At 40.8% G+C, this 20,099-nt stretch overlaps 1 protein-coding gene across 2 annotated transcripts in view; it reads left to right on the top strand.

Moving 5' to 3' along the window:
- The window catches only part of LOC139532255 (E3 ubiquitin-protein ligase Midline-1-like), a 38,546-nt gene that overhangs the window by 12,839 nt on the left and 5,608 nt on the right, over positions 1 to 20,099 (top strand). For both annotated transcript variants that reach the window (XM_071329642.1, XM_071329644.1), the window contains exons 3-6: positions 14,132 to 14,227; positions 17,891 to 17,998; positions 19,057 to 19,205; positions 19,369 to 19,496. In XM_071329642.1, coding sequence (XP_071185743.1) covers positions 14,132 to 14,227; positions 17,891 to 17,998; positions 19,057 to 19,205; positions 19,369 to 19,496 — 481 coding nt within the window. The remainder of the gene's footprint in view (positions 1 to 14,131; positions 14,228 to 17,890; positions 17,999 to 19,056; positions 19,206 to 19,368; positions 19,497 to 20,099) is intronic.

Here is a 20,099-nt window from a genome sequence, read left to right as displayed (position 1 = left end):
CAAACTAATACTGAGACAAGATACAAGCAAGACAGACACCTTAATAATAAAGCAAAATGTGAATTGGCAACATCAGAGAAGTTGATATACAGTCTATGGCTGTCACAACATTCTGTATCCTCTGCTCAACAACCAACAAGATCTTATGGTCTCACCTCAGTATTCAACGTTTGTACAGGGGGAACAAATGTCAAAACTCGACAGCTGTGTTTAGGTATTAATTCCGACTGGTTAAGGTAAGGGTTATAGGGTTAACCCTGTGAGACCCAAGCATAGGCCTCTGATTATCGGTTAGGGTTATTTATTTTTTTACTTAAAGTTTGTAGAACAATTTTGCTGAAAGTTGCAAAAATGTAAAATCTTTAGGAAGAATTTGTGTTAATTAAGAAAAATGTAAAATTCTATAAAAAACACATAAAAATGTATGAAAAGCATTGACGTGCTGGCGCATGTCCTGTGGGTCCTGGGGGTATGATCTTTGACCCTTTGTAACTTTCTCACTCATCATTATTGATGATTCATTCATGATTATCCGTAATCATGTTAGCATCCACATTAATGTAGGAGTGTTTAGAAACATGTTCTATTCTCATTTACAATATAAGGGAGTCCAAAATGACACAAAACGTTAATTACCATATAATTCTATTTCTAATTTTTAAACTTTTATTTCACCTTTATTTAACCAGGCAGGCTAGTTGAGAACAAGTTCTCATTTACAACTGCGACCTGGCCAAGAATAAAGCAAAGCAGCTCGACACATACAACAACACAGAGTTACACATGGAATAAAGAAACATACAGTCAACAATACAGTAGAAAAAAATCTATATACAGTGTGTGAAAATGAGGTAAGATAAGGGAGGCAAGGCAATAAATAGGCCATGGTGGCGAAGTAATTACAAAATACCAATTAAACACTGGCGTGAATGATGTGCAGAAGATGAATGTGCAAGTAGAGATACTGGGGTGCAAAGGAGCAAGATAAATAAATAAATACAGTATGGGGATGAGGGTAGTTGGATGGGCTATATTACAGGTGCAGTAATCTGTGAGCTGCTCTGACAGCTGGTGCTTAAAGCTAGTGAGGGAGATATGAGTCTCCAGCTTCAGTGATTTTTGCAGTTCGTTCCAGTCATTGGCAGCAGAGAACTGGAAGGAAAGGCGGCCAAAGGAGGAATTGGCTTTGGGGGTGACTAGTGAGATATACCTGCTGGAGCGCATGCTACAGGTGTGTGCTGATATGGTGACCAGTGAGCTGAGATAAGGCGGGGCTTTACCCCAGAGAAGTAAATACGGCTGCACAGTAATGTTTCTTATCGATGGTGGTTATGATATCGTTTAGGACCTTGGGCATAAAATAATCTGAAACACAACCAAAATTAACTGCAAATGCATCCAATACATTTGTAGAGTTACAAGCTTGACGTAGTCATTGTGTGCTAGGAATATGGGACCAAATACTCAACTTTTGATTACTTTATTTATAAGAATCTTTAGGGAAGTCAATCATTTTGACACCTACCTTTTTGAGTGAAAATAAATACTACTTGTTAAACAAAATCTCTTTCTCTGAGCAATTGGGTTAGTATAAAATAATATAATTTCCCTTTTTTTGCATACAGTTTAGCTCAGTATTTTATTATTTATTTCATACAGTCATTATTGCTCGTCTTTATCAAGGATGTTAATAATTTCCGACCCTGAGCATCTAAAATGACGTCTTTGTCACGCCCTGACCTTAGAGAGCCTTTTTATTTCTCTATTTGGTTAGGTCAGGGTGTGATTTGGGTGGGCATTCTATGTTTTCTGTTTCTTTGTTTTTGGCCGAGTGTGGATCCCAATCAGAGGCAGCTGTCTATCGTTGTCTCTGATTGGGGATCATAAGTAGGCAGCCCTTTTTCCCACCATCAGGTTGTGGGATCCTGTTTTCTGTTTAGTGTTTCTGCCTGACAGAACTGTGCGCTTTCGTTTTCACGTTTGTTATTTTGTTTGAGTGTTTTTGAAATAAAAGAATCATGAACACTTACCACGCTGCGCCTTGGTCCACTCTTCATACCATCAACGAGAGCCGTTACAGTCTTATTGTCTGAAATAGCAAAATGCATCAAATTGATCTATCCACCAAAATTTATTTTGCTATCAAAAAAGGTATTTTTGAAAGGATCAACTCTTTTGTGGATTTTCTATGTATGAAGAACAGCTAACTTACATTTAGTAATATTTGGTTGTCCTGTTTTAACTTGAAGAGAACCTCCTGTCTTACCTCTTTACCATAAAATGAATGATCATCAATGGCAGTTTTTTGACCTCATAGTTCTTTTATTTTTATTTTTAAGATACAGTAATCCCTCGTTTATCGCGGGGGTTACGTTCCGAAAATGACCCGCGATAAGTGAAATCCGCGAAATAGAAAACTTCTTTTTTTTTTACAATTAGCAACTATTACATGTATACAAATACAGTGACTCACGTGTAGGCCGTTTCACTGCTCTTCAGACTGGGCCGCTGCATCCTGACTGCGCTCTGCAGTGTTCTCTTCTTCTGAAGCCCGCGGTGCAGGTGTGTTTGTTCGGGAGAAGAGCATAGTGATAGGCAGCTGTTGTCGCTCTTTTTTCTTCTTTGCAAAAAGATCCTTGTACACCGACATGCCACCATCGATTACGTTGGAGAACTGTAATGAACGGCTCGTCAAAGGGTCCCATTCCTCAGCTACTCGCTTAAGTTCAGTGGCCATTCGCACCATGGTTGCTAAGCGACCAAGCGTTAGTCCTTCCTTCCTTCCTGGCCAACTTAATGTAAATTTGCCAAGCTGTTTTATGTACGTACACATAACTGCACGAGACGACAAAATGATAGCACAATTCGTAGCATGTTTTGATACAAGAAGCGGGAGTGAGTTTTTAGCGAATCAGAATGCAGAGCACAATGCACCAAAAAAAAATAAAAAATGCATTATGAAAATCCGCGAAATAGCGAATCCGCGATAAGTGAACCGCGAAGTGGCGAGGGATCACTGTATACATTTTTATTATTTTCATATGTAGAGGCAATTTCAACGTTACTCTTATTTGGTTGTCTATGTCTTGTCTATCAACATATGAAGAGTTTCATTCAAAACGCTATAATGTATATCCACCTCACTCTCAAATAACTAGTACTGCTAGTCTTTACACAGTCAAATGTGACACACATGCTGGAAATGAGTCCCACAGTGCCCTCGGCAGGGGAATTCTGTAACATCTTTTTTTTATAAAGAACTGTGTAAATTATACATTGGTGACATCAATATTTATTATCCAGAGCGTATTCATGTTGAGATACCAAGGTGAGACAACCATACATCACAGTCAAATATACACGATATGAACATTCCATTCCAGCTAAACAATGGATATATAGCTTTTAGACATGTAAAATCTATGAATGAAACATCTGAGAACAGCAAAATGTTGCACACACATGAAGTTTCTCATAATGAAGCACTCATTTCTGATGATAAAACACAAATGCAAAAAATATGTGTATATTGCGTTTTGGAACAAAACTCTTCATACGAATGTGGACTTTTGTCTCAGTTTTGCAACCCTTTAACACTTTAAGCACAAAAATGAATTTTTACAACAATTTCAAAAATACTTCTAACTCTGGTTCAGAATTATTATATACATTACCAGTCAAAGGTTTGGACACACCTACTCATTGAAGGGTTTTCATTTATTTTTGCTATTTTGTACATTGTAGAATAATAATGAAGACATCACAACTATGAAATAACACATATGGAGTCATGTAGTAACCAAAAAAGTGCTACACACAAAGTTGCCACCCTTTGCCTTGATGACAGCTTTGCACAACCACACATCCGTTCATCTACTCTGTGTCTCACAAAGACACGGCGGTTGGAACCAAAAATCTTAAATTTGGACTCATCAGACTAAAGGACAGATTTCCACTGATCTAATGTCCATTGCTCGTGTTCCGTGGCTGAAGCAAGTCTCTTTTTATTATTGGTGTCCTTTAGTACCACTACTACTAAAGGACACCAATAATAAGAAAAGACTTGCTTGGGCCAAGAAACACGAGCAATGGACTTTAGATCGGTGGAAATCGAAATCAATTGCAGCAATTCAATCATGAAGGCCTGATTCACGCAGTCTCCTCTGAACAGTTGATGTTGAGATGTGTCTGTTACTTGAACTCAGTGAAGCATTTATTTGGGCTGCAATCTAAGGTGCAGTTAACTCCAATGAACTTATCCTCTGCAGCAGAGGTAACTCTGGTTCTTCCTTTCCTGTGGCGGTCCTCATGAGCGGCAGTTTCATCATAGCGCTTGATAGTTTTTGCGACTGCATTTGAAGAAACTTTCAAAGTTCTTGACATTTTCGTTATCGACTGACCTTCATGTCTTAAAGGAATGAAGTCCTGTCATTTCTCTTTGCTTATTTGAGCTGTTCTTTCCATAATATGGACTTGGTCTTTTACCAAAAAGGGCTATCTTCTGCATACCACCCCTACCTTGTCACAACACAACTGATTGGCTCAAAGTTATTACAAAGTAAATCAATTCCACAAATTAACTTTTAACAAGGCACACCTGTTAATTGAAATGCATTCCAGGTGACTACCTCATGAAGCTGGTTGAGAGAATGCCATGAGTGTGCAACGATGTCATCAGGGCAAAGGGTGACTACTTTGAAGAATCTGAAATATAAAATATATTTTGAGTTGTTTAACACTTTTTTGGTTACTACGTGATTTCATATGTCTTATTTCATAGTTTGATGTCTTCACTATTAATACAATGTAGAAAATTGAAAAAAATAAGAAAAACTTCTGAATGAGTAGGTGTTCTCAAACTTGTAGGTTCCAAACTCTGTTTTAGACGATACTGACATTATGACCAAAATTATTCTATTTACACTTTGTAGTAGGTGTGTCCAAACTTTTGACTGGTACTGTATATATACACATAATCACTACATCTTAGAGAACACAGGAAAAAAATGGCTCAAGTCATGTACTTGCATTGATGGCTACCAACATATGCTTTTGTAGGGGGACCTTTGTAGTCTCAGTCGAGTGGACAGGTCTCGAATGTTTCAGAGGCTACTAATGCCAAAGTAATCATACTGACACGCAACAAATGCTACTAAGCGATAAATATGAGTCTAAGGAAATGCATATAGTGTTTGACATCATTTTTTAGTTTAGGATCTTTATATGATGCGATATAGGTAGCGTTGCATTTCTGCAACTGTGGGTCTAAAAGGGATAAAACAGAAAAAAACGTAATGGTTAAGTTTAGGCATTAATTCCGACTGTTTAAGGTAAGGGTTAAGGTCTGGGATAGGGTTAAAACATACAAAATACAAAAGAGTGCCTAGCACTGGGGTTCAAACCTCGATCCTCGGAGCCGTAGCTTGCGGTTCAAGCCCTTCCTCTATCCTAATCCACAACGCCCTATCAAGCCGCGAGCCTACTAGATGGTAATAGGTGCTCACATTGCCCCTAGTGGATGGTATCCAAGGCATCTCCCGACGTCCTGGGAACCTGGACAAACGTTGAAAACTGAAGTGGATCTGGTGTGACCTGGCTGCAACAACAGCGCTAGAGGGAGTTGTGATGTGTGATGACCCGGTAGACATTTTTCAGAGGATTAGACTGCTTGTTCAGGGACACCCGGACACAGAGTGAGCAGGAAAACAACGTCCCACCTGCCTATGTGGAAAGAGACAGTGGTGTAGCAACAGTATAGGATAATCGGTCTACTCCCATGACATCACTGCCTGAGGCTAACTATGTCTAACATCACTGCATGTCAGTCAATACCACACTCAGTGAGTTAACACAGGTATAAAACATGCTTCTTGTTGTTATTCCGAACAGAAGCCTGCTGCTCAGAGATGTGTGGTATTGTGTTATGTAATATTGGGGAATGGGCACTGACATGATAGGACATGTAGTTCTCGGGGACCATTGTCTGCTAGCTTTTGTTCTTGTTTCAGATCAGTGTCTGACCAGCAAATCAAGGTATGTGCTTGCAGGTAATTAAATGCCAGGCAAAGCACAACAACCAGCCTAGTTGCCCTCGTATAGAGGATGCAGAAGAAGTTATGTCACACGCCATGTTTTATCAGTGACCTTGTTTACAGTATAAAAGGTACAGGACCTGACGCACCATAGCAATGATTCATTCATTTTACTCAGGGGTGTGAAGAGGGTAGGCCTCCTAGGACTCACGCATCTTAGAGGGATGCTTTAGGAGGATGCTCACTTCGGACTATGGGAGAAGGAGAAAAGGGCAAAGTGGTGATCCTGGTACTCCTGAGTCACGCCGTTCACAAAGGCAAACATTGGAGTAGGAATTGACACCCCAATAGGTTCATACTTACAAATATATAAACATTTTGTTATTTCCAAGCCACACATACATTATAGGTTGACCTTTGCATTAAGATAAAAACAGCCTTGCCTGTCCTCAGCTCTCTTTATGCTATGATAGTGTCAAAGAAATAGTGTTTTGGATGCATTTGGTGTTTCCTCCAATATTGACCAAATACTTATTTTCCACCATCATTTGCAAATAAATTCATTAAAAATCCTACAATGTGATTTTCTGGATTTTTTTTCTCATTTTGTCTGTCATAGTTGAAGTGTACCTATGATGAAAATTACAGGCCTCTCTCATCTTTTTAAGTGGGAGAACTTGCACAATTGGTGGCTGACTAAATACTTTTTTGCCCCACTGTAGATATGATCAGATATTGAATAGTAAACGTTTTTCCCTCATAGTAAAGGGTTCTTACAGGGATCTTGGAAGGTCAAGTTGAAAGAAGCCATTGAAAATTTGGTTAGTGGTAGCTTTCTCTTGATCACATACAGATGTTGAAGGAAAGACGTTTGGAATGTATTTCCTTTGTAGAACTCCCTGCAACTGCCTTCAATGTCATCTGACCACACTCAGGAGTAGCCCACTTTTTTTTTTATAGAACTATTTAAATCTCAAAAGTTTCCATATACCCTTCCACTAATGACCAGGGATTTCTTCCAGTTTGGAATGTTAACAACTGAAATGTGGCTAGTGATATTCCGCAATGAAGAGAACTAGTGCATTTGGTAAATGGATACAGTAGGCTGTCATTTCATATACTACATTATCTCCTGCTGAGAGAACATTCAAAATAGAAACTGACTATAAAGATGTAGGTATTCCATCCGTTTTATTGGCATTTTGGTTTTTAAAAACAAACACTTTGAAATATCTATAAATAGGACAATTGCATTGAGTATAAGTTCAACCATGTTTTGAAATTTTTATTTATTTCAACTTAATTTTTCCAGGTAAGCTAGTTGAGAACAAGTTCTCATTTACAACTGCGACCTGGCCAAGATAAAGCAAAGCAGTGCGACACAAACAACAACACAGAGTTACACATGGAATAAACAAGCGTACAGTCAATAACACAATAGAAAAAAAGAACGTCTATATACAGTGTGTGCAAATGGCGTGAGGAGGTAAGGCAATGAATAGGCCATAGTAGCGAAGTAATTACAATTTAGCAAATTTACACTGGAGTGATAGATGAGCAGATGGTGATGTGGAAGTAGAAATACTGGTGTGCAAAAGAGCAGAAAAGTAAATAAAAACAATATGGAATGGGGTAGGTAGATTGGGTGGGCTTTGTACAGATGGGCTATGTACAGCTGCAGCGATCGGTTAGCTACTCAGATAGCTGATGTTTAAAGTTAGTCATTGGCAGCAGAGAACTGGAAGGAAAGGTGGCCAAAGGAGGAATTGGCTTTGGCGATGACCAGTGAGCTATACCTGCTGGAGCGCGTGCTATGGGTGGGTGTTGTTATCATGACCAGTGAGCTGAGATAAGGTGGAGCTTTACCTAGCATAGACTTATAGATGACCTGGAGCCAGTGGGTCTGGCGACGAATATGTAGCAAGGGCCAGCCGACTAGAGCATACCGGTCGCAGTGGTGGGTGGTATAAGGGGCTTTGGTGACAAAACGGATGGCACTGTGATAGACTGCATCCAGTTTGTTGTGTAGAGTATTGGAGGCTATTTTGTAAATGACATCGCCGAAGTCGAGGATCGGTAGAATGGTCAGTTTTACGAGGGTATGATTTGCGGCGTGAGTGAAGGATGCTTTGTTGCGAAATAGGAAGCCAATTCTAGATTTAATTTTGGATTGGAGATGTTTAATATGAGTCTAGAAGGAGAGTTTACAGTCTAGCCAGACACCTAGGTATTTGTAGTTGTCCACATATTTTAAGTCAGAACCGTCCAGAGTAGTGATGCTAGTCGGGCGAGCGGGTGCGGGCAGTGAACGGTTGAAAAGCATGCATTTGGTTTTACTAGCGTTTAAGAGCAGTTGGAGGCCACGGAGGGAGTGTTGTATGGCATTGAAGCTCGTCTGGAGGTTTGTTAACACAGTGTCCAAAGAAGGGCCAGAAGTATACAGAATGGTGTCATCTGCATGGAGGTGGATCAGGGAATCACCCGCAGCAAGAGCGACATCGTTGATATATACAGAGAAAAGAGTCGGCCCGAGAATTGAACCATGTGGTACCCCCATAGAGACTGCCAGAGGTCCGGACAACAGGCCCTCCAATTTGACACACTAAACTCTGTCTGAGAAGTAGTTGGTGAACCAGGCGAGGCAGTCATTTGAGAAACCAAGGCTGTTGAGTCTGCCGATAAGAATACGGTGATTTGAAATTCATGGCTTAAAAACAAAGTGTCCATGAATGCCGATGACTCAAGTTTTATGTTAAGTCCGCAAGCTAGAGCCCTGCAATGTCTCATCGATAACTTTTCTGTACTCTCTGGACTAAAACCTAATTATTGCAGTAATTGCAGTAAGTGTACAATATTACGTATTGGATCCTTAAAAAATACAACTTTTACATTACCTTGTAGTTTACCTATAAAATGGGCTGATGGTGAAGTAGACATACTCGGTATTCATATTACAAAATATATAAATAAGCTCTCCACAATGAATTTCAATAGAAAACTTGTAAAAATAGACAAGATCCTGCAACCATGGAGAGGTAAATACCTGTCTATTTATGGAAAAATTTCCCTGATTAACTCCTTAGTCATATCTCAGTTTACTCACTTACTTATGGCACTGCCTACTGCTGATGATTCGTTTTTAAAATCATACGAGCAAAAAGTATTTCGCTTTATCTTGGATGCTAAACCAGACAAAATAAAACAAGCCTATCTATATAATGAATATGAATTGGTTGGGTTGAGATTATTAAATGTAAAAGCACTAAACCTCTCTAAAAGCTTCACTCATTCAAAAGTTTTATTTGAACCCTAAATGGTTCTCAAGTAGATTAATAAGAAAAGCTCATCCATTGCTTAAAAATTGCCTTTTTGCCTTTGTGCAGATTGCCATGTCTCATTTTCGATTAGTTGAAAATGATACTTTTGTCAAAGTATCGGTCTTTTTCAAGCAAGCATTGCAGAGCTGGCTACAATTTCAATTTCATCCCCCTGAAAAGATAGAACAAATATTACAACAAATATTATGGCTGAACTCAAATGTGCTGGTTGATAAAATACCTGTATTTATGGGAAAGATGTTTGAAAAGGGTATTTTGTTCTTAAATTATGTTGTAAATTGTAATGGTAGAGTTATGTCCTTCATGGAGTTATCATAATTGTACGGGAAGGTCTGCTCAATCCAAGAGTACAACCAATTGATTACAGCATTGCCCCAAAAATGGAGGAGGCGGGAGGCAGCTGGAGGAGGTAGGGAACTAGTCTGTCTGCCAAATATAAAGGATCAAAACTGGCGGAGGAATAAAAATAGGAAAGTATACCAGTTTCATTTGAGGACGAGGATGTTGACAACTATGCCATACAGATTGCAAAATAGTTGGGAAGAGATTTTTGATGTACCGATTCCATGGTACAGGGTGTATGAGTTGATATATAAAACAACGCAAGATTCAAGACTTCGTGCTTTTCAGCTAAAATTATTATATAGAATTCTTGCCACCAACAAAATGTTGAATATTTGGGGCATAAAATCATCGAAGCTCTGCAGATTTTGTTGTGAGGATACATAATCAATAGACCATTACTTTTGGTATTGCCCTCAGGTAGCCAGTTTCTGGTCTCAGGTTCAGGAATGGCTGAAAATGCATAGCATTGATCTAAAATTGACCCTTGAAATAGTACTGTTAGGAGATCTGGAGAGACCGGGTCAGTCAATTACTAATATACTAATACTCTTAGTAAAAGTATTTATCTTCAACACGCAATCTGTAGATTCTATTCGATTGGATAGATTGAAATTGTACGTTAAACATCATAGCATAGTTGAAAGATATATGTGGAACACGAAGTGGGTGGCCAGCAGAGATAGATGGGATGGGCTGAGGGAAGCTGAGGGTTGGTATGTAGAAATGGAGACAAGTGGGAGTGGAGTTGCTGTGTGAGGGAGAGAAGGATGGTCAAAAGATAAAGGGGAAAAAAGTCTAAATAAAACCTAATAAAAGTACATTTGAATCACACTAAGTGGCAGTGTTTTTACAACTAATGCCGGTTTGCCTGAGGCTGATGCCGTGCAGGTGTTTGTACACATGCATATACACACACTCTCATTCAAATAAACACATACAAGAACACACACATACATGTAATAGTGGCAGACATGCACACAAACATATAAAGTAGCCATTGCTGTTATGATTTCAGTTGTCCTTGATTTCCTTTGTTTTAAATTTATTATTTTTTTTATATATTTTTTGTTTGCTGTTTTGTTTTTGTTTGCTGCATTGTTGTTTGCTGTTTTCTTCTGTCTTTTCCATCTTTTCCATTTTTCTCTTTAGTTCATTCTCTTGGTTGTTGGTGCATTGGGGGGGGTTCTCGGGGGTGGGGAATAGAATTCATAGTTTTTTTTCTTGTTGTTTTTTTGTTCCGGAGGGGGACTGTGGGAGGGGTCTCGAATGGTTGAGGGACAGCTATTGGGGAACTGTGGGGGGATCTTGGAGGGTTCGGGTTTCACAAGATTGTGATCATGAAAGAGGAAACTATGACATATATTTTATATCAATGTCATGCACACGCACACTCACACATAAGGATGGCTCTGTTGAGGAAAGACTGATACATGTTTGATAGTGTCTTGTTTGTCCTTCATGTTCTAATACTTTAATGTTACCCCTTCCTTGTGTTTTTTGTAATAAATAATAAAAAAATTTAAAAAACAAAAGAATACGGTGATTGACAGAGTCGAAAGCCTTGGCCAGGTCGATGAAGATGGCTGCACAGTACTGTATTTTATCGATGGCGGTTATGATATTGTTTAGGACCTTGAGCATGGCTGAGGTGCACCCATGACAAGCTCGAAAACCGTATTGCACAGCGGAGAAGGTACGGTGAGATTCTAAATGGTCAGTGATCTGTTTATTAACTTGGCTTTCGAAGACTTTAGAAAGGCAGGGCAGGATGGATATAGGTCTATAACAGTTTGGGTCTAGAGTGTCACCCCCTTTGAAGAGGGGGATGACCGCGGCAGCTTTCCAATCTTTAGGGATCTGCGACGATTCGAAAGAGAGGTTGAACAGACTGGTAATAGGGGTTGCAACAATGGCGGCGGATAATTTTAGAAAGAGAGGGTCCAGATTGTCTAGCCCAGCTGACTTGTACGGGTCCAGGTTTTGCAGCTCTTTCAGAACATCTGCTATCTGGATTTGGGTGAAGGAGAAGCTGGGGAGGCTTGGGCAAGTAGCTGCGGGGGGTGCGGAGCTGTTGGCCGGGGTTGGGGTAGCCAGGAGGAAAGCATGGCCAGCCATAGAAAAATGCTTATTGAAATTCTTGATTATCGTGGATTTATCGGTGGTGACAGTGTTATCTAGCCTCAGTGCAGTGGGCAGCTGGGAGGAGGTGCTCTTATTCTCCATGGACTTTACAGTGTCCCAAACGTTTTGGAGTTAGAGCTACAGGATGCAAATTTCTGTTTGAAAAAGCTAGCCTTTGCTTTCCTGACTGACTGCGTGTATTGGTTCCTGACTTCCCTGAAAAGTTGCATATCGCGGGGACTATTCGATGCAAGTGCAGTCCGCCACAGGATGTTTTTGTGCTGGTCGAGGGCAGTCAGGTCTCGAGTGAACCAAGGGCTATATCTGTTCTTAGTTCTACATTTTTTGAAAGGGGCATGCTTATTTAAGATGGTGAGGAAATTACTTTTAAAGAACGACCAGGCATCCTCGACTGATGGGATGAGGTCAATATCCTTCCAGGATACCCAGGCCAGGTCAATTAGAAAGGCCTGCTCGCAGAAGTGTTTTAGGGAGCGTTTGACAGTGATGAGGGGTGGTCGTTCGACCGCAGCCTCATAGCGGACGCAGGCAATGAGGCAGTGATCGCTGAGATCCCGATTAAAAACAGCAGAGGTGTATTTGGAGGGCGAGTTGGTCAGGATAATATCTATGAGGGTGCCCATGTTTACGGATTTAGGGTTGTACCTGGTGGGTTCCTTGATAATTTGTGTGAGATTGAGGGCATCTAGCTTAGATTGTAAGACTGCCGGGGTGTTAAGCATATGCCAGTTTAGGTCACCTAACAGAACGAACTCTGAAGATGTGTCTCCTGCCTAATATGAGTCTTTCCTTTTACCACCATAGACATTTCTTTACTCCATACAGCCAAAGGTCTTTCAACAGAGGTCTTATCCACATGATACATCTCTCAGTGAATCTCATTTACTCTATCAACACATTTACAGACAACAGGCTTGAAACACCCCAACATTGTCATACATTATTTATTGTCCAATAGTTTCAAGATATGTAACAGATGCTTCTTTCACATTTCTTCTGATACTCTGATTTATTCTGACCTCCTACTAGGTGAATAAGAAGAAAATACATAATAAATATCCTCTTCATCCCAGAGCTTGTGTCCACTTTAAACTCAGTGAGTTGAGACTATGGGCTATAAATACATGAGATCAAGAGTAATTTCTCCTGACCCTAATACACATTTACAACAGGGACATTTTTAATTAATCTTCTCAGGAATGTGGGGGACAAATTCCATTGTATTAATGTCAATTTCAATCGGCCATTAGATTGAACACGCTGAGGAGAACATAATGGAGGGAGTCACATGGGGCATACTGTTTGACCCCTTAGTTGGTGACTGAACTACGGTTTTGGTTTCCAGTGATACCTATTCAATATGTCCGTTCAAGCAAGAAGACACGCTAGTAGTCCTTGTAGTATTGCTGTTCTCCTGCATGGGTTAAGTTATTTTTACACCCCCGTTGATCATGCCATCCCCTATGGTCCTTAACGTGTTTTTGTTTTGTATGTCATCGTCGTATTAAGGCCATCCATTAGACTGGTAAGCCCCCCCACCCTTATTCTCCTGCTTGGCTCGTCTGTTGTTTACGCTGTTTACCCATGGGGCAACTCCATTTAATCCCTACTGAACATCACATTGTGGCTTAATATGGTCGGTTTGGCAATAATATGATAGAACGATGAAATAAAGAAGACAGGTTTGTTCTAGACAGAATAGGAAGGGGGAAAAGGGGAAAAACGTCAGGAAGAACAGCTTACATAAAGACTCTTTGATAGGTAGATGGGCTGTCAGTGGAGCTTTTGATGCTTCATTTGCCGATCGGGGGGTGGTTTATGCATGACGTTTTTTCCCCCGGAGTGGCTCAGGCTCTGGCTCAGGCTCTGCCAGTCGTGTTAAGCTGTGAGTCCTGCTCAGAGACTGACTGACCGGGATGAGGCGGTATCGGGACGAGGGACAGGGGCAGCGCCCGGAGGTTCGTGTCCAAATTGTCCAAAAGCGAATGTGACAACTGTGGATGAGATTTAGGAAGGGGAAGGAGGGAGGAGGAGGAGGAGTGTGAGGACGAGAGGGAGGAGGAGGAAGATGCTTCTCCGTTTTGGCTTTATGATTTTGCTCTCTCTAAAACAGAAATGTAGGACCTCTGACACCTTTTGATCAGCTTGGTTTTGTGTTTATTTTCTCTTGAAAGTATGGTAGGTTGCTTTTCAGGCTTGTTCGTAAGAAAAACAAGGACAATAACTGTTGTTTTCTCTTCTGTCTTCAATAGTAATTTTCTCTTTCTTTTGCAGCAAGCGTTGGATTCCAACCTGAGTCATTTGGTCAAGAGGAACAATGAGTTGGAAGGGTTGATGGGAAAGTTGATCCAAACCTGTCAACATGTAGAGGTGAGCGCTCTGTCACTGACCATGCTATGAGTTCAGAAATGCGTGCATGTGCAAGAGGCATCCTGTAGTCAGTTAGTGTAGTGCATGTGGTGCAAGCCCAATTAACTGTACAGTATGTCGTTCACCTTAGAGAAAACTACAAACTTAGTAGATTTTTGTATTGACGTCAAATTTCAAATGATGATTTCCCTGACATGATTATGCTAATGTTGCCATGTCATTATGAAGTAGTTTATGTGGCAACAGATGCTCCTGTCTCCGCTTGAGTTTGCTCATCTGAATTTGTACATAGAATCATGTTCTCGAATTTCAAAATGCACAATGTTTTCCTGATATGTAGGCTACTAATCACTGAGTTGTCAAGCAACACATTATAAAAATTTATTATAATATATACATGTCCAATTTTTAAATGTGCCCATGTGCAATACAATCAGATTTTTTCCTGATGTATCTATACTGAGACAAAAGATTGGTTGTGCCACTTCTTTAATGAAGGTTCTTCTGGATTAAGCCTTTCTGACCATAGTCACTTGTTCTAAATTAGAAGTGCCTGAGAGGAAAGAGTCACAGCCCCATGGTGGAAGGGTGGGCTAGGAAATGAAAATGACATGGCCTGAATGTTTATGACTTATACTCTAAGCAGAGATTGTACTATGTCTCCATGGCCACTGTGACCAGTACACTAAAAGGGTGGTAACATTTGAGGACAGGCCGCAGGTCCACTTTGGTCATATCATTTAGCCTTTTAAAATCCACAAACCTGGTCCTTTCAAAATGGATGTATTTAAAACTGCTTTGGGAACGGGGGCAGTATTGAGTAGCTTGGATGAATAAGGTGCCCAGAGTAAACTGCCTGCTACTCAGGCCCAAAAGCTAGAATATGCATACAATCTGAAGTTTCTGAAACTGTTTGAATGATGTCTGTGAGTATAACAGAACTCATATGGCAGGCAAAAACCTGAGAAAAAATCCAACCAGGAAGTGCGAAATCTGAGGTTTGTAGGTTTTCAAGTCTTTGCCTATCCAATATACAGTGTCTATGGGGTCATATTGCACTTCCTAAGGCTTCCACTAGATGTCAACAGTCTTTAGAACCTTGTTTCAGGCTTCTACTGTGAACGGGGAGAGAATAAGAGCGGTTTGACTAAGAGGTCTGGCAGAATGCCATGAGCTAAGTCAGGCGCGCGGCTGTGAGAGTGAGCTCTGTTCCTTTTCATTTCTAAAGACAAAGGAATAGTCCGTTTGAAACATTATTGAAGATTTATGATAAAAACATCCTAAAGATTGATTCTATATATCGTTTGACATATTTCTACGAACTTTAATATAACTTTTTTGACTTTTCGTCTGAACGAATTGCTCGCGAACTGTGCATTTGGATTACTGGGCTAAACGCACAAACAAAAAGGAGGTATTTGGACATAAATTATGGACTTTATCGAACAAAACAAACATTTATTGTGGAACTGGGATTCCTGAGAGTGTATTCCGATGAAGATCATCAAAGATAAGTGAATATTTATAATGCTATTTCTGAGTTTTGTGACACCTCTCTTTCTTTGGAAAATGGCTGTATGTTTGTCTGTGACTTGGTGCTGACCTAACATAATCGCAAGGTGTGCTTTCGCCGTAAAGCCTTTTTGAAATCAGACACTGTGGCTGGATTAACGAGAAGTTTATCTTTAAAATGGTGTATAATACTTGTATGTTTGAGGAATTTTAATTATGAGATTTCTGTTGTTTTGAATTTGGCGCCCTGCAATTTCACTGGCTGTTGGTTAGGTGGGACACTAGCGTCCCACATATCCCAGAGAAGTTGAATAATGCATCAGAGAAAAAGAGGGGAAATATCTGACCTCGTTTTCATGGTGGATGTAGGTCAGAAACGAACGTGTACATGGTTTTTAAACACACTTCCACCCATTAAATAATGAGTGTATAGGCTAACTCTCAAGCATTTCTGTGTTTGTGTGTGTGTGTGTGTGTGTGTGTGTGTGTGTGTGTGTGTGTGTGTGTGTGTGTGTGTGTGTGTGTGTGTGTGTGTGTGTGTGTGTGTGTGTGTGTGTGTGTGTGTGTGTGTGCAGCTTGTGCTCAGTGAATCAACTTTGTACTTTGTAAAAGTAATCTGCGTGAATAATTGAGGAATGTGGAATGAGCTGCAGAATTATTGTGCAACTCATGAAACCACTTCATTAAATCTGTAGATTTTAATTTGCTATATCCACCCCAGGGATTACAGTTAGAGTTTTTTTTGTATAGTCATCATCAGTGTGCATGAATGTGCAAGGACCGGAAAGACACCCTTTCTCAGCACTTAAAGAGTACACAGGACGCGTGTGTACTTTTTGGAGAGATCGCTGAATATTTGAAAGCCTTCTAAAGCAAATCAGCCTCTCTTCCACCTTCTGTTAAACGTTTCTGAGCTCTTTTGACGTGCAATTCCCCAGAAACGCTTTTGCTTTGGGTTAAATGAATCGCTTATGCTCCTGCCAAAGACTCATCTTTCATGTCCGTCACACGCTCCCTTGCCATGTCCAAAGGCTGAGCCCACAGTGTGTCCTCACTGAACATCCATCTCCTACTGTAATACATAGACGTTTCATTAGACCTAAAATCCACAAATATTCCATGGCAGATCAGAGGGAGACATGGTGGCACTCACTCATGACCTCCTCTAAACCCTGTGAACGTACAGTAGAGAAACACACTCACAGGGCGAAGGAACCTAATTACTGGCGTTGAAAAGACGGATCTGTGTCCGTTTCAATGAGTCCTTTCATATCATAAACAGCCTGTCCCCACCAGGGAGTGACCGTAACACACCTCGTTGGCTTGGCAACGCTCAAACAATCCCTCTTTCACAACTCCCCTCTCCGCTTCGCTTCGGTTGAAACTTGTCCAGGTGGTGAAATCTGTGTTTCACCAGGACATAAAAACGGGCACCAAAGAGGCATCTATTTCAAAGGCCTGTGGCTAGTAAAGTGGACCTGAGCGTGCATGCACTCAACAATCGCAAACCTTCAAGATCTGTAGACTGATCCAAATGCTACATAGAATTGAGCACTGTTAGACTCAGCAAAACGCATTCTTTATCTTCTGTAGTAGCCAGAAACAAACACACATTAAGGTACTGTGGCTCAATGTTGATTCATTCACCCGTAGGTTATTATTTGCAATGCAAAACCAACTGACATCTGAATTATCATTAGTTGAACTAGAGCTTTAAATGGATACGGCAAGATTCTGGCAATTCATCTGTTTTTCTACTTTTTTCTAAATCATGGCCTTGAGACAGGTCGGACATTTTGACAATTACAAAACATTAAGTCAGATGAACTCGTGGATACCATTTTTATGTCTCTTCATGCAGTATGAAAGAAGTTAGAGGTAGTTTTGAAAGCCAATGCTGAGCCACTGCTAACTAGCATTAGCGCAAACCATACACTAGCGTTCCTGTAGACTTCCAGTCATTGCGCTGACGCTAGTTAGCGTTGGCTCTTGAAACTATCTCTAACTTCCTTCATAATGCAGACATAAAAATGGTATCCATGAGTTCGTCTGACTCTGGGTAAGTATAACAGTAAATGCTTTGTAATTACAGTTTACTTTAAGGCTATGAATTATCAGACAGATGAATTATGTTTCATTTGTGTTTCTCAGGTCAATGCATCACGGCAGGAGGGAAAGCTGATGGAAGAATGCGACCTCCTGATTGATATCATCCAGCAAAGGAGACAGATCATTGGGACCAAAATCAAGGAGGGGAAGGTAAGTTCCAGGAGTGGCCATGGGTCTGAAAGGGGAATCCCATCCAACACACACACACAATCCTCTGCACTTTCTCTGAGCTGCAGTCTGAACCGTACGGTTCAGGAATGTAATAGTAAAACAACAGAAGGGTAAATGTCTCTCGCCTTCTGTTCGGGGTCTGCATTGGATCTGTTGGAAAGTCCACCGTCTGTTCACTCTCTATCTGTTCATTTATGATGCAAAGCGAACATTTGAACAAGGTCACCAGGGGAATTGGACCATGCTTAATTATCAAAATGTCCAACCTACAGGGCATGTCTCAATTATTTTTACTGACTGACAGAGTTGGAGTTCGCTCAAAGCTAACTATTTGTAGTCAGAGGAAATGAAAATGACTTAACACTTTGTGTTACTTTTACTTGCTTAATTTCGCTTTCTGAATTTCTGTTGGCGTTGGAATTACCAATAGCTGTCCAGGGTTAGTCAGAAACCAGATTCCTGCAGTTTCTCTAAATGACGGGACTTCCTTCCTTCCATCCTTCCTGGTCTCGTGTCAGGACTTGAGTCAGGAGCGGGGCTTTAAAGTAGAAGTACCAATATCAAGGGCCATAGAGGCAGTTTAGCTCTGAGCTTTCGGCTGGAAATGAAAACCTGCCTAAATAGAATTTGAATAGAATTTGAATACAATTTGGTATTTTTTCCTGCTCCCACACCTCTGGCATTGTCCAGATATAGGATACGGGTGAAAAGTTGTTTCATATAAATACCAGAAAATTGCAACAAATATATACACATTCGAATGAAACCAAAGATTAGTTGTTCAGTTTAGTGTGTCAGAAAAGGTTGATGAGGGTAGTGACTCTGACCTAAATACAACATCCAACCAACCACATTTCACTGCCCTCAATCACTCTCTCTAAACCTCTCATTAGGTGAAGAGAAAGCAACAAGCCAAAAACATCTGGATACGATCCCAAAAAGCCCCATCTGGGCTAAATCTCTACCATCCCTGACGTGGGATTCAGTTAATCACCTTTAACCCATTCTAACCCCCCTCTGTCCTATCTGCTCTATAGGCGGTCCGGATCAGGAAGCTAGCCCAGCAGATCTCCAACTGTAAGCAGTGCATCGAGAGGTCCTCTGCTCTCATCACCCAGGCCGACCAGACCCTGAAGGAGACGGACCACGCCCGCTTCCTCCAGACCGCAAAGAGTATCACCGAAAGGTGAGCAAGGCCAGCACGGAGGGTGTGGTAGAAATTCACTACAAACACCGGCTCTGACTAACCATTGGCAATTCACAGTCAATCAACATGACCTCTGGCATCCTATGAAAATGTGCAACATAGTGGGATAGTTGTGAACTAAACCCTTTGGGATATGTGTTAGGGTTTCCATGGCGACCGCCTCCTCTCAGGTCCTGATTCCAGAGATCAACCTGACGGACACGTTTGACACGTTCGCTCTGGACTTCACCAAGGAGAAGAAGCTGCTGGAGAGCCTGGACTACCTCACAGGTACAGAGTACAATCAGCTCTGTTTACTAGTAGTGGTGGGCGCCAATAGTGATCATTTAATACAATATCGGTATATTGTGATAATGTGGCAATATCGTGATATACTGTGATATTGTTGCCTATATTGTGATATTGCTTTATGTCATGATGTCTACTATATCAAAGCACTGGCAATTTATCTCCCTATATTCTATTGTCAAGTGCAAGAGTTGGCATCTCTCTCTACAACCATAACCTAAAAATGTGGTTGTATGCACTCAACCTAACTGTGGTCCAAAGTAACACATCTACATAATGCCAAAATTGTCCATGTTATTGCATGTTATTGCAGTACCCCAAAGAATTATACATCATATGAATAGATTTATATGAGTTTGTGGAAGAGATAGTTGTTTAGTCTTTGTGATGGCAGAGGGCTTCGCTTGAGGGCTGGCTCACTAAGTGAATCACTCTGAGTCATCGATGTGCACTCACTGGCGGAGGGGGAGCGCGAGAGAAGGAGAGAGAGGGAGGGAGAGAGGGGGAGAGAGAGAGAAGAGAGAGAGATGAGAGAGGAGGGTTAAGGAGGAGAGCGAAAGATGTCATCAGCCTCTGATCAACTGT

The sequence above is a fragment of the Salvelinus alpinus genome, chromosome 10 (genome assembly GCF_045679555.1).
Source record: "Salvelinus alpinus chromosome 10, SLU_Salpinus.1, whole genome shotgun sequence".
NCBI classification, from domain to species: domain Eukaryota; kingdom Metazoa; phylum Chordata; class Actinopteri; order Salmoniformes; family Salmonidae; genus Salvelinus; species Salvelinus alpinus.
The sequence above is the reverse complement of the archived record's forward strand: the minus strand, read 5'-3'. Positions and strand labels throughout refer to the sequence as shown.